Source organism: Opisthocomus hoazin, unplaced genomic scaffold, assembly GCF_030867145.1.
Source record: "Opisthocomus hoazin isolate bOpiHoa1 unplaced genomic scaffold, bOpiHoa1.hap1 HAP1_SCAFFOLD_118, whole genome shotgun sequence".
Lineage (NCBI taxonomy): Eukaryota > Metazoa > Chordata > Aves > Opisthocomiformes > Opisthocomidae > Opisthocomus > Opisthocomus hoazin.
Genome location: NW_027448931.1, coordinates 195,561 through 219,842, shown reverse-complemented (window position 1 = coordinate 219,842; position 24,282 = coordinate 195,561). Strand labels below are relative to the sequence as shown.

Genomic DNA, 24,282 nt, shown 5'->3' with positions numbered 1-24,282 from the left:
GATCCCTCCGCCACTCCAGAAATCCAGATGGGTCCTGTACCCCCGTACCCCCACACCATGAGGGGTCACTGTGTACCGGTGTCCACCAGGACCTTGTATTTCCATGGGTCTGCTGCCCATCGAAGCCGTTTGTCCCTTTCCTCCGACGGCCGGGGCAGGACCCCAGGGCCTGATCTGGACCTTCATTACCCGACTCCTGCAATGGCAAACCAGAAGCCTTCTCACCCCGAGAGGAGCCCGCGTCTCTCTCGCCCAGGCTACGCTGCAAGGAGCGGTCACAGGTACGATCCGGCTGCGGCCCGGCACGGTCTTTCCATGGGGCTGGGTGTGAGGTTGGAGCCCACGTGGCCCATACGTCCACTGAACCAGGATCAGGAGGAGGAGAAGTGTCCTCAGCCCATCTCCTGCACCTGGGGAACTGCTCGACAGCGACCGGAGCAGCAATCATGGAACCATTGAATGGTTTGGGTTGGAAGGGACCTTAACGATCACCCACTTCCAATCTTCCACTTCCAGTCTCCCTGGATGGTCCCTTTTCAGCCACAGTTTATCCCCACAATTCTTGCCCGTGGGCTTCCAAGACTGAGGTTGCTGCGCTATCCCAATTCTTCGTGTCCACGTGGACAGAACCCTACCAGGTGGCACGCGGTCTGCGTCCACGGTCCCTGTTCCATTGAGCAGGCTCCTGGCAGCCGAGATGCTGGCCTGTAGGCACAAGGAGGGAGATTTGCCATCTTCTCTTCGAGGGGCTGGACCTTGGGGAACCATCTGTCTGCAGCGGTGTCGCAGTCGCATGGCAGGGACAGGGAACAAAGGTTCTCCTCGAATCGCTAGCAGACCAGTCCACGGGCAGTTGGTGCCTCCATGTCTGCCCAGTCCACCACGGCTGGGTTGCTGGCACAAGTTGGTGCGCTCCGTACAAACATCCGCCATCCGTGTACGCTGGACGCCATCCTGATTTCTGGGGGCCCAATTATTGTCCGGGTCACTGCAGACCCCCGTCAACACCCTCAGATACCGAGTACCTTCCCTTCTGGTAGACCACTTACCTCGCTGGGTTACAGAAGCTTCCTTAGGAGGACACTTGGCCTTCACGCTCAGGAAGAGCCTCCTCCAGAGGCTGAAGGTGGCTGCCCCTCTTCCGAGCCCTCAATCCCACAGTCCCCAGCAGCAGATCCCAGCTGTGCAACTTCCCAACCTTCCAGTTCCAGCCTGTCAGCCCCACCATCCCAGCACGGGAGCAACCAGGGAGCAAACGTCTTCACCCAGCTGATGGAGGAGACCGTGCCCAGCATCTCGCAGCCCATCCAGGGACAGGGACCTGGTTGTTTCTCCCTCTGCTGCCTCTCCTGGTTCAGTCACAGTGACCATTTGCATGACCTCAAACCAAGAGACGTTCATCTTGGCGCCCACCTAGATTGCCTCAGGGCAGGAGACCTTCCTCTCGGTGCCTGTTTCTATATCCTTATCAGGAGACCTTCTCAGTGCCCTTCTGCGTGGCCTCAGAGCAGGAGGCCTTCTTCTCAGTGTCAGTGTGTGTGTGCGGCCAGAGAGTAGAGGACCTTCTGGATGCCTGTCTCTATGGTCTTCGGAGCAAGAGACCTTCTCAGCAAACATCTGCGCAGCCTTAGGGCAGGAGGTCTTCTCAGTGCCTGTCTAAAACACCACAGAGCAGGAGACCTCCTCAGTGTCCATCTAAACGGCCGCAGAGCAGATGTTCTCAGTGCCCTTATGCATGGTCTCAGACCAGGAGATCTTCTTCTCCATGCCAATCAGCATGGCCTCAGACCAAGAGGACTTCTTCTCAGTGCCCATCTATGTGGCCTCAGACCAGGAGACTTTCTCAGTGCCAGTTTGCATCCTTGTAGATCAGGAGAGCTTCTTCTCAGCGCCCATCTGCATGGCCTCAGAGCTCACCACCACCACCAGAGGGACACTGATACCCAGCCAGTTCCCGAGGAAAAGCTGGCCACTCCCCGTCAACCTCTACTTTATTTTTTAGTCATCAAGCATGACATGATAGAGCCTGGAGTATCTCTCATCAGATTGGGTCATCTGCCTGGTCACGTCCCCTCTCAACCTCTCGCACAACTCCCACCCATTCACGGGGGCAGCCGAGTCAGGAACAGGGAAGGCCTTGACCCCGTGCCAATGCTCTTCAGATCCATCGCGGCGTTACCAACGCAGACTCGGTCGCAACTCCTCAACTCTGCTGGGCCGTTCGGAAGAAAATCAGCTCCAGCCCAGCCAAAACCAGTACAGCCCTCGACGCGAGGCTGGGGACCAGCCCCGGCACCGGGAGAGGAGGCACAGCCCACTGGAGGCTGGGGACCAGCATTTATTGTGCGCGCCAGGACATGAACACACGCAGAAGCGGTAAGTTACAATCTCATAATTAAAACATCATTAACAAATTCAGTGTCGAATTTTAAGAGGAAGTTCGTTCAGCCAGAGCAGCCACCATCGCAGGGAGGGGTTGGGCAGGCACAGCGGGACAAGCTCTCTCTGCAGGCAGTTCCCAGTGCGGTGAGAGGGGAGGGGGCCGCATCCAGCCACGTGCCGGTCCCTCTGGAGCCATCAGGCGGGGATTCCTGCAGGGACAGGAGAAGACAGCTTCACCCAGGGCCACCTCCCCATCCCCAACTCTGCTCTGGGGACTCGGTGTCCCTCTCCCACAGCCTGGTGTTGCTCCGGGTCGCCCCATCCATCCCCCTGGTCTCACACCGTACCTCTGGACGAGCTGTCAGACCCCCGATCCGAGCCTGCGAGAGAGAAAAAGCCGTGAGCTGCCAGCGCCGTGCTCGCCACGGGCACAGTGCACGCGACAGGAGCCACGGCCACGCCACAGGCACCGGGAGAGGAGGACGGTGCCGCGAGCGCCGGACAGGAGACACAACAACTTCCACACATCCCCACCAAGGGGCTTTAAGGAGCGGTGGCACAGGGAAGATGGGGGGATCGGGAAATGCCGGCAGCGGCCAGAAACCAGAGCCCCGAGGCCGCGCCGGCACTGGGCAGTGGCTGCAGCCAGACCTGTCCCCGGTACTCACTTGGCGCCTTGTCGTAGTCCTTCTTCCCTGCAGAGAGAAAGAGGCATCAGCACCCACCACGCCTCCTCACCGGGCTCGGGGGCTCCTCAGAGCGCAGCAGCTCGTGCCCACGGCCCCTCCCGGCACCCCAGGCCCTGCCTTCCTCCCACACCCCTCTGCCTCGCCAGCCCCAGTGCTTTACCCGACTTCTGCTTCCACATGACGAATGCGGCGATGACGGCGATGAGAGCCAGGACGGCGACGGCAACAGCCACCGCCACCACGATGGTGAACCAGTTGGACTCCGTCTCTGGGGGACAGCAGGGCCGTGAGGAGGGGAAGGGGAACCCCCCCAGCCCACCGCTCCCCATGCCCAAGCCCACGGGGCTCACCCCACGCGTGGAGGCCGGGCTCCAGCAGGCTGGCGTGCTCCACGCGGCACCGGTACTTGTCCTTCTCCTCGGGACGGGCGTCGATGGACGCCCAGGTGTAGTAGGTGCCGTCGCTGTTGGGCGCGACGCTGCCCCACTCCGTCTCCTGGTCCCTGACCTCGCCGTCCTTCAGCCAGCTGACGCTGATGGCCCGCGGGTAGAAGCCGTAAGCGCGGCAGGACAAGGTCAGGATCCCATCGGCCTCCTTCCCCGACACTCGGACCGTGGGCGGCTCTGGGGAGGGGGTGCTGCTGAGGGCTGGCACATGCACCCACGCTGGCCGGTCCCCAGGGTCCCCGTCTCGCCCTCACCTTTCCTCTCCAGCACTTTCCGACCGTAGCTCACATATTTCTTCAGCCACTCAATGCAGGTGTTCTGCAGGTAGTGCTTCTGCCGCTCGGCTTCATCCTCATCCTCCCACTTCCTCTTGGTGATTTCCGCCGCCGCGTCCGCCGCAATGAACCCCGTCATGTCCTCGTTCAAGGCGATGAAGTCCCTCCCGTCGTAGGCGTGCTGATAAAACCCCCTGGTGCTGCCGTCCTCCAGGAGGTCACAGCCGTACATGCGCTGTCGCGTTTGAGCCCCTGGAATGCGACCAGGGAGATGGGGCTGGGGGGCTGCGGCAGCCCTGGGACTTCAGTGGGGCACAGACCCCCCGGCAGAGCCCCCTGCCCCACCCCTGCCTGAGGTCTGGGGGTATCGGGCACCGGCACGAGAGCTGCCCCCTGTCCTGGGGCTCGCAGTACCCGGGGTGTCACGTGAAGCCGTGACGCAGACGCCCTGCACCCAGAGCACGGCTGGGCTGGCACCCGGCCCCATGGCACCCGGGCACAGCGAGGGGCTGGGACGGGTCCTGAATGCGGGGGGGTGGGACGACACAGAGCTGGGACAGGGTGGGGGGAGCCCCTCCGGCTCTGTGATGGGGGCCCTGAGCACCATGGGGAGGGCAAGGGGCTGGGAGCCCCTCTGGTGCTGGGGGTCTTGACGGCCGTGGGGCTGGCAAACTGGCTGGGAGCCCCTCTGCTTCAAGCCGTGGGGCTGGTGAGGGGCTGGGATGGGGCGGCTGGGAACCTCCCAGTCCCCAGATGGGGGTGCTGAGCACTGGGGGGGTGCACTGGGGTGGCCAGAAGCCCCCCCTGCATCCAGGACAGGGGATCCCAAGCACTGTGGGGCTGGGACAGGGCAGCCGGGACCCCTCAGGTGGGGGCACAGCGGGGCTGGGAGCCCTGGGACAACCACACTGGGTAGGGAAGGGCTGACACAAAGCGAGGCAGTAGCGTGGGCAGGGCAGGATCTTGGAGGGCAGGTGGGAACTCTCCCATCCCATGGAGCCCCGTCCCAGCCCCACGGAGCCCCCATCCCAGCCCCATGGAGCCCCCGTCCCAGCCCGCACTCACTCCCGGTCTGGTTGTAGCGGCCCCGCACTGTGACCAGGTTCACGCGGTCAACCTCCTGATTGCTCTTTCCGATCCTGGTCTGTCCATCCCAGTATTCCTGACCCAGATTGGCCGCCATCCAGTCTGCCCGGGGCACCGTCCTCTCCGTCTCGCTGTCGTAGCGCGAGATGAGGTTCCCGTCCACGTACCCCACAGCTACAAACTCAGGCACCCCCGGGCTGGGCTCTGCCACCGCAACACAGAAGTAGCGCAGGGAGTGGGGCTCTGCGAGGAGAAAGGGGGGTGGGGGTGAGAGGTGGGGGAGAGGGGACAGAGGAGGGGGGACCCGGGGTGCAGTGACGGGCAGCGACGCTGGGTGAGGGTCCCATGGGAGCAGATTGGAGGGGGTTGGGGGGCAGCTTCAGGGGGGATGTGGCTTGTCAGGGAGGGAAGTTGGGGAGCGAGGTGTGTCTGGGAGGGGGGTCCTGGTTCGTGGGGAGCCCAGGGAGCCCCCAGTGTCAAGGAAAGGGGGGTCTGGGGGTGGAAGACCCAGCATAGGTGGTACAGGGGGTCCCCAGTGTCAAGGAAAAGTGGACCTGTGGGGTGGGTGACCCGGGAAGGGTGGTCCAGTGGAGGTCCCAGTGTGAAATAAAGGGGGCTCTGGGGGGTGGGAGACCTGGGACGAGTGGTCCAGGAGGGTCAAGAAAAGCAGTTCCAGGGGAGCAAATGGGAAGGGGGTCCAGGGCGGGGGTCCCAGTGGGAGACCGGGTTGAGGGGTACTGGTACCAGTGGAGGGGGACCAGGGTGGTGGGAAGGGAGGTCCAGGGGAGGTCCCTGTGCCCAGGCAGGGGGGTCCAGGACGGTCGCGGTGCCCAGGGATGGAGGGGGGATCAAGGGTGGGGGGTCCCGGGGACCAGGGAAGGGGGTCCAGGGGGTACCAGTGCCCATGGATGGAGAGGGGATCAAGGGGGGGGGGGGTCCAGGTGCCCAGGGAAGGGGGTGCAGGGGGGTCCCCAAGCCCGGGGGGGGTCTCCCGGCTCCCCATCGGCTCTCACCGCTCGCTGCCCCAGCGACGACCCCCAGCAGCAGCCCCAGCCCCAGCGCCCGGCCGGGACCCATCGCGCTGCCCCGCTCCGATCCCCTCCCGCACTCCCACGGACGCTGCAACCGCGCCTCGCCCCGACCCGACCCCCCATCCGCAAGCCACGCCCCCTCCCGCCATTGGCTCCCACACCTCTCGCCCGCCAATGGCAGCCTGAGCCGCCTCGGACGTCACCGGGCGCCGGGCAGATCCCGGCTCCGCAGGTTGGGAAAAGCGAAAGCGAAAGCGCCGGAGGCAGCGCCAGGGGGGGAGGGGAGGGGGTGGGGAAGCCCCGGGAACTCCCCCCGGGACCCCCTTCCCCGGCAGGCTCGGCCCGGGACCCCCCCACGGGGCAGCACCCCCGGACCCCCCCTCAGGTTCCCAGAACCCCCCCGCACCCCACGCTCCGCCCGTGTCCCCCCAGCGCGAGGTCACCCTGGGCCCCCCCAACCCACAGACACCCCCCGCCACCCCCGTCTTTGTCCCCTTCCGCCGGGGCACCCCGGGACCCCCCGTCCTGCCCGCCCCGAGGGGGGACCCGAGCACCCGGCACCCCGCAGCTCTCCCACGCTGGGATTTTCTGGGTGAAAAAGCTGGGAAAAGGGTAAAAGAATCCTGGGGAGCGTGGGCACACCCAGGCCTTGTGGGAGGTGTCCCTCGCGCCCGGGGTGTCCCTCGTCCCCCGCGTCCCTCGTGCCTGGCATCACTTGCGCCCGGTGGCCCTTGTACCCAGCGTCGCGTGTGCCTGGCAATGCCTGTGCCCGGTGTCCCTCGTGCCTGGTGTCCCTGGTGCCCAGCGTCACTTCGACCTGCCATCACGCACACCCGGTGCCCCTCGTGCCCGGCATCGCGTGTGCCCGGCCCCCGTTGTGTCCGGTGCCCCTCATGCCCAGCATCGCTCAGGCCTGGCAGCTCTCGTGCCCTGTGCACAACACCCCTCGTGCCTGACCTCACCCGTGCCCGGCACTGCCTGTGCCCGGTGTCCCTTGTGCCCAGCATCACTTGTGTCTGACACCTCTTGTGCCCGGTATCACTTGTGCCTGGCTCCTCCCGTGCCCGGTGTCCCTGGTGCCCAGAGTCACTTCTACCTGCCATCACTTGCACTCAGTGCCCCTCGTGCCCAGCACTGCTTGTGCCCGGTGTCCCTTGTGCCCAGCGTCACTTCTACCTGGCGTAACTCACACCCGGTGCCCCTCGTGCCCAGCATCACTCGTGCCCTCCATCGCTTGCACATGGTGTCCTTTGTGCCTGGCATTGCCTGCACCCATTGCCCCTCCTGCCCTCCATCACTTGTGCCTGACACCCCTTGTGCCCAGTGTCCCCTGTGGCCGGCCCCCGTTGTGTCCTGTGCCCCCCGTGCCCAGCATCGCTCAGAATCATCAAATCACGGAACCATTCCGGTTGGAAAAGACCCCTGAGATCCTCCAGCCCAACCGCCAACCCAACCCCACCACGCTGCCAGACCACGTCCCCAAGGGCCACATCCAGACGGTTCTGGAACCCCTCCAGGGACGGTGACTCCACCCCTGCCCCGGGCAGCCCGTGCCCACGCCTGACCACTCGCTGGGTGTCGGAAAGCGGCAAAATAATTCGCTCTCGACAAATCGAGTTTGGAGTTGTCGCAAGCCGGCGTTCCTCATCGCAGCGCTGGGCGCACGGGGGATAGCTCCGCCCACATGCGGGTGCCCAGAAGACACCGTTGCCGGGTGTTGATGCTACAGTAACATCCATATTCATTACATTTCTGAGAAACGCTTAGCATATGCATGGTTTTTCCAAGAACTCATTAGCATATGTTAACGTCCTTCAAGCATGTCTGTTGGCGCCCTCAGGTGGTCATCGGGATCTTCAGACGAAGGCTCCTACTCTTCATCATGGTGTCCGCTGGCCGCCCTTTGCTTCTGCTCAAACTCAGCTCTAAGCTCACGCACACCACGTCCCTCCAGGGCGCTTCCTTACAGCCTGTTGGAGTTTGGCCCACGCGGTCGCCCTGTTGCCCTCCCACCCCAGCCCAGCTCCCCCAACCAGAACCCAGCATGACACCACATGGCATGGAATACCCTGCTCTGTTTGGCCAGGTTGGGTCACTCCACCCAGCTGGGTCCCTCCTGGCTCCTGGTGAAAATTAACCCTGTCCTGGCCCTATCCAGCACATCATCCACCCCTTCTTCTACACCATCCACGTCATGCCCAGCTCCCCCATGTTCCAGTTGGTCACCACCACTTCTCCCGTCTCCAGATCTCATTCCCTCAGTCTGTGGATCATCCCTCTAAAGTGTCCCTTGAGTTCATTCAATCCATGACTTTGGCCTCCATCTCTCCTAACTCTCTTCCGCGGCAGGAGAGGCGCTGCATGGTGATGGGCGGTCGCTTGCTGCATCCGGAGCTCACGGCTGATGGATCTGGTGTGGCCGGTGCACACGGTCTGCGGGTTGGAGATGTCGATCTTGATGAAGGTGCTGTGGGCCAGTTGTGGAAGCCAGGTCCAGTCCCATCATTGCTGGGCTCTGCTGGGTGTCACCAAAGTCCATCCTTCATGAGTCGGGCTGACTCTCGCTGTGATACTGCTGATAGAACATCCAACAACTGCAGGAGTGATAACGGACAGTGACGGGGTTAATTAGCAATAAACTTTATACAATTTATTTATGGACTATTCTCGCCCAAAATCAAATCCCCATGAGGTACACATCGGAATTCCCCATCCTTCCACATCACCCACCAGCTGCACCCAGGTCCTTCACCAAAAGCAATCCCGCGGACGGGCTTGCCTCTGCCCGAGGCAGGACTAACCCAAACCGTCTTCCCCAACATGTTCCACATGTGCACTACAGGGACTTTATCCCCTTCTACGGGGCGCTGAGGTTTTGACTGGGCAGGACCAGCCCGGTTGGTGGACCCTCTGGTGTTCACCAACCAGGTGGCCTTTGCTAAATGGGTATCCCAGTTTTTGAAAGTCCCACCTCCATTGCTCTCAGGGTGGTTTTTAGCAGCCCATCGTACCGTTCCATTTCTCCAGAGGCTGGTGCATGGTAGGGGATGTGACACACCCACTCAATACCATGTTCTTTGCCCAGGTGTCTGTGAGGCTGTTACGAAAGTGAGTCCCGTTGTCCGACTCCATTCTCTCGGGGGTGCCACGTTGCCACAGGACTTGTTTTTCCAGGCCCAGGATGGTATTCCGGGCAGTGGCATGGGGCACAGGGTAGGTTTCCAGCCATCCGGTGGTGGCCTCCACCATTGTGAGCACATAGCGCTTGTCTTGGCGGGTTTGTGGCAGTGTGATGTAGTCAATCTGCCAAGCCTCCCCGTATTTATATTTTAGCCATCGTCCTCCACACCACTGAGGCTTTACCCACCTGGCTTGCTTGATTGCAGCGCATGTTTCACATTCATGGATAACTCGTGAGATGGTGTCCATGGTCAAGTCCACCCCTCGGTCACGAGCCCATCGGTATCTCGCGTCTCTTCCTTGGTGGCCCGAGGTGTTATGGGCCCACCGAGCTATAAATAGCTCACCCTTATGTTGCCAGTCCAGATCCACCTGAGCCACTTCAATCTTGGCAGCCTGATCCACCTCCTGGTTGTTTTGATGTTCTTCAGTGGCCCGACTCTTAGGGACGTGGGCGTCCACGTGACGGACTTTTACAACCAACTGCTCCAGCCGGGCAGCAATATCTTGCCACAATGGGGCAGCCCAGATAGGTTTGCTTCTGCGCTGCCAGTTGTTCTTCTTCCGTTGCTGCAGCCACCCCCACAGGGCATTGGCCACCATCCAAGAGTCGGTGTAAAAATAGAGCACTGGCCACTTCTCTCGACTGGCAATGTCTAAAGCCAGCTGGATGGCTTTCACCTCTGCAAACTGGCTCGACTCACCTTCTCCCTCGGCAGTTTCCATGACTTGTCGTGTAGGGCTCCATACAGCAGCCTTCCACCTCCGCTGCTTCCCCAAAACGCGACAGGAGACATCCGTGAACAGGGCATGCTGTTTCTCATTGGCTGGCAGATTATTATACAGTGGGGCCTCTTCAGCACGTGTCACCTCCTCCTCTGACCATACTCCAAAATCTTTGCCTTCTGGCCAGTCCATGATGACCTCCAGAATTCCTGGGCGACTGGGGTTTCCCATTCGGGCGCGCTGGGTGATCAGAGCGACCCACTTACTCCACGTAGCATCAGTAGCATGATGCGTAGAGGGGACCCTCTCTTTGAACATCCAGCCCAGGACCGGCAATCGTGGTGGCAGGATGAGTTGTGCTTCAGTGCCGACCACTTCTGAAGCACCTCCAATGCCTTCAGATGCTGCCAGAATCTCTTTCTCAGAGGGAGTAGAGCGGGCCTCGGATCCTTTGTATCCCCGGCTCCAAAACCCCAGGCATGAACCATCTCCCATGGAATTTGTTCAAATGCCTGTTGTTGCTCAGGACCCCACTCAAAATCATTCTTCTGCTGGGTCACGTGGTACAGAGGACTTACAATCTGGCTGGAATTTGGGATGGGCATCCTCCAAAAACCCACAACATCTAAGAAGGCCTGTGCTTCCTTTTTGCTGGTTGGTGGAGACATAGCTGCTATTTTGGTGAGGACATCCATTGGGATTTGACGGTGCCCATCCTGCCATTTTATTCCTAAAAACTGGATCTCCTCTGCAGGTCCCTTGACTTTCACAGAATCAGAGAATGTCAGGGGTTAGAAGGGACCTCTGTGGGTCACCCAGTCCAACCCCCTGCCCAAGCAGGGTCACCCAGAACAGGCTGCACAGGACTGCGTCCAGGTGGGCCTTGAATATCTCCAGAGAAGGAGACTCCACAACCTCCCTGGGCAGCCTGGGGCAGGGCTCCGTCACCCTCAGAGTGAAGAAGTTCTTCCTCCTGTTCAGACAGAACTTCCTCTGCTTCAGTTTGTGCCCGTTGCCCCTTGTCCTGTCGCTGGGAACCACTGGAAAGAGTCTGGCCCCGTCCTCCTGACCCCGACCCTGCAGATATTTAGAGGCATTTCTAAGGTCCCCTCTCAGCCTTCTCTTCTTCAGGCTGAACAAGCCCAGATCGCTCAGCCTTTTCTCATAGGAGAGATGCTCCAGTCCCCTCATCATCCTCGTAGCCCTCCACTGGGCTCTCTCCAGTAGCTTCTCATCTCTCTTGAACTGGGGAGCCCAGCACTGGACACAGCACTGCAGATGGGGCCTCACCAGGGCAGAGCAGAGGGGGAGGAGAACCTCCCTCGACCTGCTGCCCACACTCCTCTTGATGCACCCCAGGATCCCTTGGCCTTCTTGGCATCCAGGGCATGCTGCTGGCTCATGGTTAACCTGTCGTCCACCAGGACGCCCAGGTGCCTCTCCGCAGAGCTGCTCTCCAGCAGGTCAGCCCCAGCCTGTACTGGTGCATGGGGTTGTTCCTCCCCAGCTGCAGGACCCTGCACTTGCCCTTGTTGAACATCCTCAGGTTCCTCTCTGCCCAACTCTCCAGCCTGTCCAGGTCACACTGGATGGCAGCACAGCCTGCCGGTGTATCCACCACTCCTCCCAGTTTGGTGTCATCAGCAAACTTGCTGAGGGTACACTCTAACTCTTCATCCAGGTCATTAAAGAAGAAGTTAAACAAGACTGGGCCCAGTACTGACCCCTGAGGGACACCACTAGTTACTGTCTTCCAACCAGACTCAGTGCCGCTGATGACAACCCTCTGAGCTCTGCCATTCAGCCAGTTCTCAATCCACCTCACCGACCACTCAACCAGCCCACACTTCCTGAGCTTCCCTAGGAGGATGTGATGGGAGACAGTGTCAAAGCCTTGCTGAAGTCGAGGTAGACAACACCCCCTGCTCTCCCCTCATCTACCCAGCCAGTCATGCCATCGTAGAAAGCTATCAGACTGGTCAGGCATGATTTCCCCTTGGTCAATCCATGTTGACTACTCCTGATCACCTTCTTTTCCTGTACTTGCTTGATGAATGAGCTGCTGCATCACCTTTCCCAGGATGGAGGTGAGGCTGACCGGCCTGTAGTTCCCTGGGGCCTCCTTCTTGCCCTTTTGAAGCCTGGAGTGACAGTGGCTTTTCTCCAGTCCTCGGGCACCTCTCCTGTCCTCCAGGACCTTTCACAGATGATGGAGAGGGGCTCAGCAATGACACCTGCCAGCTCCCTCAGCACTCATGGGTGCGTTCCCCTCTCCATATTGGTCCACTTGCCCGGATAACTCACCACACCCTCCCTGAGGGGTACCTCTCCCTCACACCTGACAGAAGTCTCCTCCAGAGGCTGAGGGCTTGTTCCTTTTTCCCAACGGCCTTGTCAATGCCCCCTGCCCTGGCCAGGGATCCCAGCTGCTTGGCTTCCCTGCCCTCGGATTCCCAGCTGCCGGCCCCGTTATCCCAGCACCGCAGCAGCCAGGTGACAATGTGCTCGCCTGGGTGGCAGCTGAAATCTTTCCACAGGTCTCGCAGCTCACTCAGGGACAGGGACCGCGCGATGATCTCTGGCTCTGTCTCCTGCGATGGCCCCAGCTCGTTGTCACCCCTCCCGGGACGATCCGATTTCTTGGTGCATTTCTTTTCCTCTGTAGGGGCGACTGCTGACAACACGGGTTGGTTTTGGGGCTCAGCCACGGTGCCTGCTGCCGGAGCTGGAGCAGGCGCTGCGCCTGCCGGGGAAGCTGGGGCAGCCGCAGCAGTTGCGGCAGCAGCAGCCGCATCGCTAGCCAGGAGGGCAGCGCTGGTCTGGGGGGCAGCGGCATCTGCGGTGCCGGCTGGAGCGGCTGCAGAGCCGGTTGGGGGGGGCGGGGGAAGCCGCGGTGCCAGTCGCTTTGTTTCCCCCCTCTTTCCCCTTTAGAGCACTGAACAGCGTTGAACAGGGCTCGGTAGGCGCGGGCCTCACCCCAGCACCTCGCAATCATTTGGGTCTCCCTGGAATTCCTGACATGGCAGCACGCTTCTTCTAAATATTCCACCAGTTTGTCAGCATCCCGCACTTGCACAGGTTGAAGTCCCAAAACGCCGGGGATGCCCACCATCCCCTGGGCATGTGCCCATGCCATCCCACACCCCCCTGCCCTTACAGCGACCCAGTCCTGGGGCAGGTCTCTGCGCGATGCTGTGAGCTACTTGTTTCACCCTAAACAAGACCCGACACACACTCAGGAGACAGAACAATACAAACGTGCCAGCCCGAGGATCCCAAGGACATTCAAATTCCCAAAAGCTCTTGGGACCGGCCAGAAGGAGAGAGCAGGGCTGAGAGAGTGGGGGGAAGCATCCCCTCCGGTTCTCCCCATAGAGCGGGGTCAATTATTGATCAATTCCCAGAGAGAGCACCCGAGGTATGGAAGTGACCGCAGCGCCGCATGCAAATACAAGCCCAATTCCATGGAATCACGGAATGCTTTGGGTTGGAAGGGACCTCAAAGTCCATCTGGTTCCAACCCCCCTGCCATCGGCACGGACATCTTCCACCAGCCCAGCTTGCTCAGAGCTCCATCCAACCTGGCATTCAGCGGTTGCCTTTCTGGGCTGCCAGTGCACATCGCCGGCTCACGTCGAGCTTCTCATCCGCCAGGACCCCCAAGGCCTTGCCCAGTGATGTCATCATCTTCTAAATCAATATTCTGCAGTACAGCAAAGTCATAATCCCGATCCTTTTCCTAGAGGTGCCAGACATCACCGGAGGGAACACCTACAGCAGGTGAGGGTTCACATACCACAGCCCTTTGGCCAAAGACAGCAACATTTTGACCGCAGACCACTTAAATAACACAATAAATGCGTATACCAAATGATAACCAATTCAGAGAAAGTCAACACTTGCTGCTGGGCCCTGCCGTTATCCCCGCCCCACGCTTGGGCGCCAAATTTAATGTTATAGTTTGGCCAGCAACAGAAGGGCCACGCGGCCCCTCTATCACCCCTCCCCCGCTGGGGTGGGGAGGAGAATGGAAAGAAAAAGGCAAAAACTCCTGGGTGGGGATAAGGGCAGAGTAACAGAACAGCAGACGAAGGGAACCGTAACAGCAACAACAATGAGCAGGAGAATATAAAAAATAAATAGCGCAATGGACAGAGCGACTCCCACCGACCAACGTCCAGCACGAACCGCGACTGAAAATTGACCCTGTCCTGGCCAAACCCAGGACATGCGGCCAAACCCAAGACAAGGTCCCAGCCCGGTGAGAGGGGAGGGGGCCACCTCTAGCCGCGTGCCGGTCCCTTGTGGAGTGATCAGGCTGGGATCCCTCCAGGGACAGGAGGAGGAGACAGCGTCACCCAGGGTCACCTCCTCGTCCCCAACTCTGCTCTGGGGACTCAGTGTCCCTCTTCCACAGCCTGGTGTTGCTCTGGGTCGCCCCGTCCATCCCCCGATCTCACACCGTACATCCAGACGAGCCGTCAGACCCCCGAGCCGAGCCTGCAAGACAGAAAAAGCCGTGAGCTGCCAGCGCCGTGCTCGCCACGGGCACAGTGCACGCAACAGGAGCCACGGCCACGCCGCAGGCACCTGGAGAGGAGGACGGTGCTGCAAGCGCCAGACAGGAGACACAGCCACTTCCACACATCCCCACCAAGGGGCTTTAAGGAGCGGTGGCACAGGGAAGATGGGGGGATCGGGAAATGCCGGCAGCAGCCAGAAACCAGAGCCCCGAGGCCGCGCCGGCACTGGGCAGTGGCTGCAGCCAGACCTGTTCCCGGTACTCACTTGGCGCCTCGTCGTAGTCCTTCTTCCCTGCAGAGAGAAAGAGGCATCAGCACCCACCACGCCTCCTCACTGGGCTTGGGGGCTCCCCAGAGCGCAGCAGCTCGTGCCCACGGCCCCTCCCGGCACCCCAGGCCCTGCCTTCCTCCCACACCCCTCTGCCTCGCCAGCCCCAGTGCTTTACCCGACTTCTGCTTCCACATGACGAATGCGGCGATGGCGGCGATGAGAGCCAGGACGGCGACGGCAACAGCCACTGCCACCACGATGGTGAACCGGTTGGACTCCGTCTCTGGGGGACAGCAGGGCCGTGAGGAGGGGAAGGGGAACCCCCCCAGCCCACCGCTCCCCGTGCCCAAGCCCACGGGGCTCACCCCACGCGTGGAGGCCGGGCTCCAGCAGGCTGGCGTGCTCCACGCGGCACTGGTACTTGTCCTTCTCCTCGGGATGGGCGTCGATGGACGCCCAGGTGTAGTAGGTGCCGTCGCTGTTGGGCGCGACGCTGCCCCACTCCGTCTCCTGGTCCCTGACCTCGCCGTCCTTCAGCCAGCTGACGCTGATGGCCCGCGGGTAGAAGCCGTAAGCGCGGCAGGACAAGGTCAGGATCCCATCGGCCTCCTTCCCTGACACTCGGACCGTGGGCGGCTCTGGGGAGGGGGTGCTGCTGAGGGCTGGCACACGCACCCGCGTCAGCCGGTCCCCGGGGTCCCCGTCTCGCCCTCACCTTTCCTCTCCAGTACTTTCCGACCGTAGCTCACATATTTCTTCAGCCACTCAATGCAGGTGTTCTGCAGGTAGTGCTTCTGCCGCTCGGCTTCATCCTCATCCTCCCACTTCCTCTTGGTGATTTCCGCCGCCGCGTCCGCCGCAATGAACCCCGTCATGTCCTCGTTCAAGGCGATGAAGTCCCTCCCGTCGTAGGCGTGCTGATAAAACCCCCTGGTGCTGCCGTCCTCCAGGAGGTCACAGCCGTACATGCGCTGCCACGTGTGAGCCCCTGAAACGAGACCAGGGAGATGGGGCTGGGGGGCTGCGGCAGCCCTGGGACTTCAGTGGGGCACAGACCCCCCGGCAGAGCCCCCTGCCCCACCCCTGCCTGAGGTCTGGGGGTATCGGGCACCGGCACGAGAGCTGCCCCCTGTCCTGGGGCTCGCAGTACCTGGGGTGTCACGTGAAGCCGTGACGCAGACGCCCTGCACCCAGAGCACGGCTGGGCTGGCACCCGGCCCCATGGCACCCGGGCACAGCGAGGGGCTGGGACGGGTCCTGAATGCGGGGGGGTGGGACGACACAGAGCTGGGACAGGGTGGGGGGAGCCCCTCCGGCTCTGTGATGGGGGCCCTGAGCACCATGGGGAGGGCAAGGGGCTGGGAGCCCCTCTGGTGCTGGGGGTCTTGACGGCCGTGGGGCTGGCAAACTGGCTGGGAGCCCCTCTGCTTCAAGCCGTGGGGCTGGTGAGGGGCTGGGATGGGGCGGCTGGGAACCTCCCAGTCCCCAGATGGGGGTGCTGAGCACTGGGGGGGTGCACTGGGGTGGCCAGAAGCCCCCCCTGCATCCAGGACAGGGGATCCCAAGCACTGTGGGGCTGGGACAGGGCAGCCGGGACCCCTCAGGTGGGGGCACAGCGGGGCTGGGAGCCCTGGGACAACCACACTGGGTAGGGAAGGGCTGACACAAAGCGAGGCAGTAGCGTGGGCAGGGCAGGATCTTGGAGGGCGGGTGGGAACTCTCCCATCCCATGGAGCCCCGTCCCAGCCCCACGGAGCCCCCATCCCAGCCCCATGGAGCCCCCGTCCCAGCCCGCACTCACTCCCGGTCTGGTTGTAGCGGCCCCGCACTGTGACCAGGTTCACACGGTCAACCTCCTGAGTGCGCTTTGCGTTCCGGGTCTGTCCATCCCAGTATTCCTGATCCACGTTGGCCGCTATCCAGTCCACCTGGGGCTTCATCTTCTCCGTCTCGCCGTCGTAGCGCACAAAGGGGTTCCCGTCCACGTACCCCACTTGCACAAACTCAGGCACCCCCGGGCTGGGCTCTGCCACCGCAACATCGAAGTAGCGCAGGGAGTGGGGCTCTGCGAGGAGAAAGGGGGGTGGGGGTGAGAGGTGGGGGAGAGGGGACAGAGGAGGGGGGACCCGGGGTGCAGTGACGGGCAGCGACGCTGGGTGAGGGTCCCATGGGAGCAGATTGGAGGGGGTTGGGGGGCAGCTTCAGGGGGGATGTGGCTTGTCAGGGAGGGAAGTTGGGGAGCGAGGTGTGTCTGGGAGGGGGGTCCTGGTTCGTGGGGAGCCCAGGGAGCCCCCAGTGTCAAGGAAAGGGGGGTCTGGGGGTGGAAGACCCAGCATAGGTGGTACAGGGGGTCCCCAGTGTCAAGGAAAAGTGGACCTGTGGGGTGGGTGACCCGGGAAGGGTGGTCCAGTGGAGGTCCCAGTGTGAAATAAAGGGGGCTCTGGGGGGTGGGAGACCTGGGACGAGTGGTCCAGGAGGGTCAAGAAAAGCAGTTCCAGGGGAGCAAATGGGAAGGGGGTCCAGGGCGGGGGTCCCAGTGGGAGACCGGGTTGAGGGGTACTGGTACCAGTGGAGGGGGACCAGGGTGGTGGGAAGGGAGGTCCAGGGGAGGTCCCTGTGCCCAGGCAGGGGGGTCCAGGACGGTCGCGGTGCCCAGGGATGGAGGGGGGATCAAGGGTGGGGGGTCCCGGTGACCAGGGAAGGGGGTCCAGGGGGTACCAGTGCCCATGGATGGAGAGGGGATCAAGGGGGGGGGGGGTCCAGGTGCCCAGGGAAGGGGGTGCAGGGGGGTCCCCAAGCCCGGGGGGGGTCTCCCGGCTCCCCATCGGCTCTCACCGCTCGCTGCCCCAGCGACGACCCCCAGCAGCAGCCCCAGCCCCAGCGCCCGGCCGGGACCCATCGCGCTGCCCCGCTCCGATCCCCTTCCCGCACTCCCACGGACGCTGCAACCGCGCCTCGCCCCGACCCGACCCCCCATCCGCAAGCCATGCCCCCTCCCGCCATTGGCTCCCACACCTCTCGCCCGCCAATGGCAGCCTGAGCCGCCTCGGACGTCACCGGGCGCCGGGCAGATCCCGGCTCCGCAGGTTGGGAAAAGCGAAAGCGAAAGCGCCGGAGGCAGCGCCAGGGGGGGAGGGGAGGGGGTGGGGAAGCCCCGGGAACTCCCCCCGGGACCCCCTTCCCCGGCAGGCTCGGCCCGGGACCCCCCCACGGGGCAGCACCCCCGGACCCCCCCTCAGGTTCCCAGAACCCCCCCGCACCCCACGCTCCGCCCGTGTCCCCCCAGCGCGAGGTCACCCTGGGCCCCCCCAACCCACAGACACCCCCCGCCACCCCCGTCTTTGTCCCCTTCCGCCGGGGCACCCCGGGACCCCCCGTCCTGCCCGCCCCGAGGGGGGACCCGAGCACCCGGCACCCCGCAGCTCTCCCACGCTGGGATTTTCTGGGTGAAAAAGCTGGGAAAAGGGTAAAAGAATCCTGGGGAGCGTGGGCACACCCAGGCCTTGTGGGAGGTGTCCCTCGCGCCCGGGGTGTCCCTCGTCCCCCGCGTCCCTCGTGCCTGGCATCACTTGCGCCCGGTGGCCCTTGTACCCAGCGTCGCGTGTGCCTGGCAATGCCTGTGCCCGGTGTCCCTCGTGCCTGGTGTCCCTGGTGCCCAGCGTCACTTCGACCTGCCATCACGCACACCCGGTGCCCCTCGTGCCCGGCATCGCGTGTGCCCGGCCCCCGTTGTGTCCGGTGCCCCTCATGCCCAGCATCGCTCAGGCCTGGCAGCTCTCGTGCCCTGTGCACAACACCCCTCGTGCCTGACCTCACCCGTGCCTGGCACTGCCTGTGCCCGGTGTCCCTTGTGCCCAGCATCACTTGTGTCTGACACCTCTTGTGCCCGGTATCACTTGTGCCTGGCTCCTCCCGTGCCCGGTGTCCCTGGTGCCCAGAGTCACTTCTACCTGCCATCACTTGCACTCAGTGCCCCTCGTGCCCAGCACTGCTTGTGCCCGGTGTCCCTTGTGCCCAGCGTCACTTCTACCTGGCGTAACTCACACCCGGTGCCCCTCGTGCCCAGCATCACTCGTGCCCTCCATCGCCTGCACATGGTGTCCTTTGTGCCTGGCATTGCCTGCACCCATTGCCCCTCCTGCCCTCCATCACTTGTGCCTGACACCCCTTGTGCCCAGTGTCCCCTGTGGCCGGCCCCCGTTGTGTCCTGTGCCCCCCGTGCCCAGCATCGCTCAGAATCATCAAATCACGGAACCATTCCGGTTGGAAAAGACCCCTGAGATCCTCCAGCCCAACCGCCAACCCAAGCCCGCCACACTGCCAGACCACGTCCCCAAGGGCCACATCCAGACGGTTCTGGAACCCCTCCGGGGACGGGGACTCCACCGCCGCCCTGGGCAGCCCGTGCCCACGCCTGACCACTCGCTGGGTGTCGGAAAGCGGCAAAATAATTCGCTCTCGACAAATCGAGTTTGGAGTTGTCGCAAGCCGGCGTTCTTCATCGCAGCGCTGGGCGCACGGGGGATAGCTCCGCCCACATGCGGGTGCCCTAAAGACACCGTTGCCGGGTGTTGATGCTACGGTAACATCCATATTCATTACATTTCTGAGAAACACTCAGCATATGCATGGTTTTTCCAAGAACTCATTAGCATATGTTAACGTCCTTCAAGCATGTCTGTTGGCGCCCTCAGGTGGTCATCGGGATCTTCAGACGAAGGCTCCTACTCTTCATCATGGTGTCCGCTGGCCGCCCTTTGCTTCTGCTCAAACTCAGCTCTAAGCTCACGCACACCACGTCCCTCCAGGGCGCTTCCTTACAGCCTGTTGGAGTTTGGCCCACGCGGTCGCCCTGTTGCCCTCCCACCCCAGCCCAGCTCCCCCAACCAGAACCCAGCATGACACCACATGGCATGGAATACCCTGCTCTGTTTGGCCAGGTTGGGTCACTCCACCCAGCTGGGTCCCTCCTGGCTCCTGGTGAAAATTAATCCTGTCCTGGCCCTATCCAGCACATCATCCACCCCTTCTTCTACACCATCCACGTCATGCCCAGCTCCCCCATGTTCCAGTTGGTCACCACCACTTCTCCCGTCTCCAGATCTCATTCCCTCACTCTGTGGATCATCCCTCTAAAGTGTCCCTTGAGTTCATTCAATCCATGACTTTGGCCTCCATCTCTCCTAACTCTCTTCCGCGGCAGGAGAGGCGTTGCGTGGTGATGGGCGGTCGCTTGCTGCATCCGGAGCTCACGGCTGATGGATCTGGTGTGGCCGGTGCACACGGTCTGCGGGTTGGAGATGTCGATCTTGATGAAGGTGCTGTGGGCCAGTTGTGGAAGCCAGGTCCAGTCCCATCATTGCTGGGCTCTGCTGGGTGTCACCAAAGTCCATCCTTCATGAGTCTGGCTGACTCTCGCTGTGATACTGCTGATAGAACATCCAACAACTGCAGGAGTGATAACGGACAGTGACGGGGTTAATTAGCAATAAACTTTATACAATTTATTTATGGACTATTCTCGCCCAAAATCAAATCCCCATGAGGTACACATCGGAATTCCCCATCCTTCCACATCACCCACCAGCTGCACCCAGGTCCTTCACCAAAAGCAATCCCGCGGACGGGCTTGCCTCTGCCCGAGGCAGGACTAACCCAAACCGTCTTCCCCAACATGTTCCACATGTGCACTACAGGGACTTTATCCCCTTCTACGGGGTGCTGAGGTTTTGACTGGGCAGGACCAGCCCGGTTGGTGGACCCTCTGGTGTTCACCAACCAGGTGGCCTTTGCTAAATGGGTATCCCAGTTTTTGAAAGTCCCACCTCCATTGCTCTCAGGGTGGTTTTTAGCAGCCCATCGTACCGTTCCATTTCTCCAGAGGCTGGTGCATGGTAGGGGATGTGACACACCCACTCAATACCATGTTCTTTGCCCAGGTGTCTGTGAGGCTGTTACGAAAGTGAGTCCCGTTGTCCGACTCCATTCTCTCGGGGGTGCCACGTTGCCACAGGACTTGTTTTTCCAGGCCCAGGATGGTATTCCGGGCAGTGGCATGGGGCACAGGGTAGGTTTCCAGCCATCCGGTGGTGGCCTCCACCATTGTGAGCACATAGCGCTTGTCTTGGCGGGTTTGTGGCAGTGTGATGTAGTCAATCTGCCAAGCCTCCCCGTATTTATATTTTAGCCATCGTCCTCCACACCACTGAGGCTTTACCCACCTGGCTTGCTTGATTGCAGCGCATGTTTCACATTCATGGATAACTCGTGAGATGGTGTCCATGGTCAAGTCCACCCCTCGGTCACGAGCCCATCGGTATCTCGCGTCTCTTCCTTGGTGGCCCGAGGTGTTATGGGCCCACCGAGCTATAAATAGCTCACCCTTATGTTGCCAGTCCAGATCCACCTGAGCCACTTCAATCTTGGCAGCCTGATCCACCTCCTGGTTGTTTTGATGTTCTTCAGTGGCCCGACTCTTAGGGACGTGGGCGTCCACGTGACGGACTTTTACAACCAACTGCTCCAGCCGGGCAGCAATATCTTGCCACAATGGGGCAGCCCAGATAGGTTTGCTTCTGCGCTGCCAGTTGTTCTTCTTCCGTTGCTGCAGCCACCCCCACAGGGCATTGGCCACCATCCAAGAGTCGGTGTAAAAATAGAGCACTGGCCACTTCTCTCGACTGGCAATGTCTAAAGCCAGCTGGATGGCTTTCACCTCTGCAAACTGGCTCGACTCACCTTCTCCCTCGGCAGTTTCCATGACTTGTCGTGTAGGGCTCCATACAGCAGCCTTCCACCTCCGCTGCTTCCCCAAAACGCGACAGGAGACATCCGTGAACAGGGCATGCTCTTTCTCATTGGCTGGCAGATTATTATACAGTGGGGCCTCTTCAGCACGTGTCACCTCCTCCTCTGACCATACTCCAAAATCTTTGCCTCCTGGCCAGTCCATGATGACCTCCAGAATTCCTGGGCGACTGGGGTTTTCCATTCGGGCGCGCTGGGTGATCAGAGCGACCCACTTACTCCACGTAGCATCGGTGGCATGAAGCGTAGAGGGGACCCTCTCTTTGAACATCCAGCCCAGGACCGGCAATCGTGGTGGCAGGACGAGCTGCGCTTCAGTGCCGACCACTTCTGAAGCAGCTCCAATGCCTTCAGATGCTGCCAGAATCTCTTTCTCAGAGGGAGTAGAGCGGGCCTCGGATCCTTTGTATCCCCGGCTCCAAAACCCCCGGCATGAACCATCTCCCATGGAATTTGTTCAAATGCCTGTTGTTGCTCAGGACCCCACTCAAAATCATTCTTCTGCTGGGTCACGTGGTACAGAGGACTTACAATCTGGCTGGAATTTGGGATGGGCATCCTCCAAAAACCCACAACATCTAAGAAGGCCTGTGCTTCCTTTTTGCTGGTTGGTGGAGACATAGCTGCTATTTTGGTGAGGACATCCATTGGAATTTGACGGTGCCCATCCTGCCATTTTATTCCTAAAAACTGGATCTCCTCTGCAGGTCCCTTGACTTTCACAGAATCAGAGAATGTCAGGGGTTAGAAGGGACCTCTGTGGGTCACCCAGTCCAACCCCCTGCCCAAGCAGGGTCACCCAGAGCAGGCTGCACAGGACTGCGTCCAGGCGGGGCTTGAATATCTCCAGAGAAGGAGACTCCACAGCCTCCCTGGGCAGCCTGGGCCAGGGCTCCGGCACCCTCAGAGGGAAGAAGTTCTTCCTCCTGTTCAGACAGAACTTCCTCTGCTTCAGTTTGTGCCCGTCGCCCCTTGTCCTGTCGCTGGGAACCACTGGAAAGAGTCTGGCCCCGTCCTCCTGACCCCCACCCTGAAGATATTTAGAGGCATTTCTAAGGTCCCCTCTCAGCCTTCTCTTCTTCAGGCTGAACAAGCCCAGATCGCTCAGCCTTTTCTCATAGGAGAGATGCTCCAGTCCCCTCATCATCCTCGTAGCCCTCCACTGGGCTCTCTCCAGTAGCTTCTCATCTCTCTTGAACTGGGGAGCCCAGCACTGGACACAGCACTGCAGATGGGGCCTCACCAGGGCAGAGCAGAGGGGGAGGAGAACCTCCCTCGACCTGCTGCCCACACTCCTCTTGATGCACCCCAGGATCCCTTGGCCTTCTTGGCATCCAGGGCATGCTGCTGGCTCATGGTTAACCTGTCGTCCACCAGGACGCCCAGGTGCCTCTCCGCAGAGCTGCTCTCCAGCAGGTCAGCCCCAGCCTGTACTGGTGCATGGGGTTGTTCCTCCCCAGCTGCAGGACCCTGCACTTGCCCTTGTTGAACATCCTCAGGTTCCTCTCTGCCCAACTCTCCAGCCTGTCCAGGTCACACTGGATGGCAGCACAGCCTGCCGGTGTATCCACCACTCCTCCCAGTTTGGTGTCATCAGCAAACTTGCTGAGGGTACACTCTAACTCTTCATCCAGGTCATTAAAGAAGAAGTTAAACAAGACTGGGCCCAGTACTGACCCCTGAGGGACACCACTAGTTACTGTCTTCCAACCAGACTCAGTGCCGCTGATGACAACCCTCTGAGCTCTGCCATTCAGCCAGTTCTCAATCCACCTCACCGACCACTCAACCAGCCCACACTTCCTGAGCTTCCCTAGGAGGATGTGATGGGAGACAGTGTCAAAGCCTTGCTGAAGTCGAGGTAGACAACACCCCCTGCTCTCCCCTCATCTACCCAGCCAGTCATGCCATCGTAGAAAGCTATCAGACTGGTCAGGCATGATTTCCCCTTGGTCAATCCATGTTGACTACTCCTGATCACCTTCTTTTCCTGTACTTGCTTGATGAATGAGCTGCTGCATCACCTTTCCCAGGATGGAGGTGAGGCGGACCGGCCTGTAGTTCCCTGGGGCCTCCTTCTTGCCCTTTTGAAGCCTGGAGTGACAGTGGCTTTTCTCCAGTCCTCGGGCACCTCTCCTGTCCTCCAGGACCTTTCACAGATGATGGAGAGGGGATCAGCAATGACACCTGCCAGCTCCCTCAGCACTCGTGGGTGCGTTCCATCGGGGCCCATGGATACCCCTCTCCATATTGGTCCACTTGCCCGGATAACTCACCACACCCTCCCTGAGGGGTACCTCTCCCTCACGCCTGACAGAAGTCTCCTCCAGAGGCTGAGGGCTTGTTCCTTTTTCCCAACAGCCTTGTCAATGCCGCCTGCCCTGGCCAGGGATCCCAGCTGCTTGGCTTCCCTGCCCTCGGATTCCCAGCTGCCGGCCCCGTTATCCCAGCACCGCAGCAGCCAGGTGACAATGTGCTCGCCTGGGTGGCAGCTGAAATCTTTCCACAGGTCTCGCAGCTCACTCAGGGACAGGGACCGCGCGATGATCTCTGGCTCTGTCTCCTGCGATGGCCCCAGCTCGTTGTCACCCCTCCCGGGACGATCTGATTTCTTGTTGCATTTCTTTTCCTCTGTAGGGGCGACTGCTGACAACACGGGTTGGTTTTGGGGCTCAGCCACGGTGCCTGCTGCCGGAGCTGGAGCAGGCACCGTGCCTGTCGGGGAAGCTGGGGCAGCCGCAGCAGTTGCGGCAGCAGCAGCCGCATCGCTGGCCGGGAGGGCAGCGCTGGTCTGGGGGGCAGCGGCATCTGCGGTGCCGGCTGGAGCGGCTGCAGAGCCGGTTGGGGGGGGCGGGGGAAGCCGCGG

The 24,282-nt window shown here is 61.3% G+C and overlaps 1 protein-coding gene across 3 annotated transcripts; it reads right to left on the bottom strand.

Annotated features, from left to right (window-relative positions):
* Positions 1-2,318: 2,318 nt before the first annotated feature.
* Positions 2,319-17,568, bottom strand: LOC104339332 (class I histocompatibility antigen, F10 alpha chain). 3 transcript variants are annotated; one of them, XM_075412192.1, is made up of 8 exons: positions 17,445-17,566; positions 16,411-16,674; positions 15,325-15,597; positions 14,975-15,247; positions 14,785-14,892; positions 3,051-3,077; positions 2,730-2,762; positions 2,319-2,591 (listed from the first exon to the last, which is right to left on the bottom strand). In XM_075412192.1, the coding sequence occupies exons 1-8, from the start codon at positions 17,506-17,508 to the stop codon at positions 2,578-2,580; spliced, it is 1,056 nt and encodes a 351-aa protein (XP_075268307.1). In that variant the 5' UTR covers positions 17,509-17,566; the 3' UTR covers positions 2,319-2,577. The 3 variants fall into 3 exon arrangements, with proteins under 3 accessions (XP_075268307.1, XP_075268306.1, XP_075268308.1); XM_075412191.1 differs by lacking the exons at positions 14,785-14,892; positions 14,975-15,247; positions 15,325-15,597; positions 16,411-16,674; positions 17,445-17,566 and adding exons at positions 3,232-3,339; positions 3,422-3,694; positions 3,772-4,044; positions 4,858-5,121; positions 5,892-6,000; XM_075412193.1 differs by lacking the exons at positions 2,319-2,591; positions 2,730-2,762; positions 3,051-3,077 and adding exons at positions 13,931-14,315; positions 14,604-14,630 and having other exon boundaries at positions 17,445-17,568.
* Positions 17,569-24,282: the final 6,714 nt, after the last annotated feature.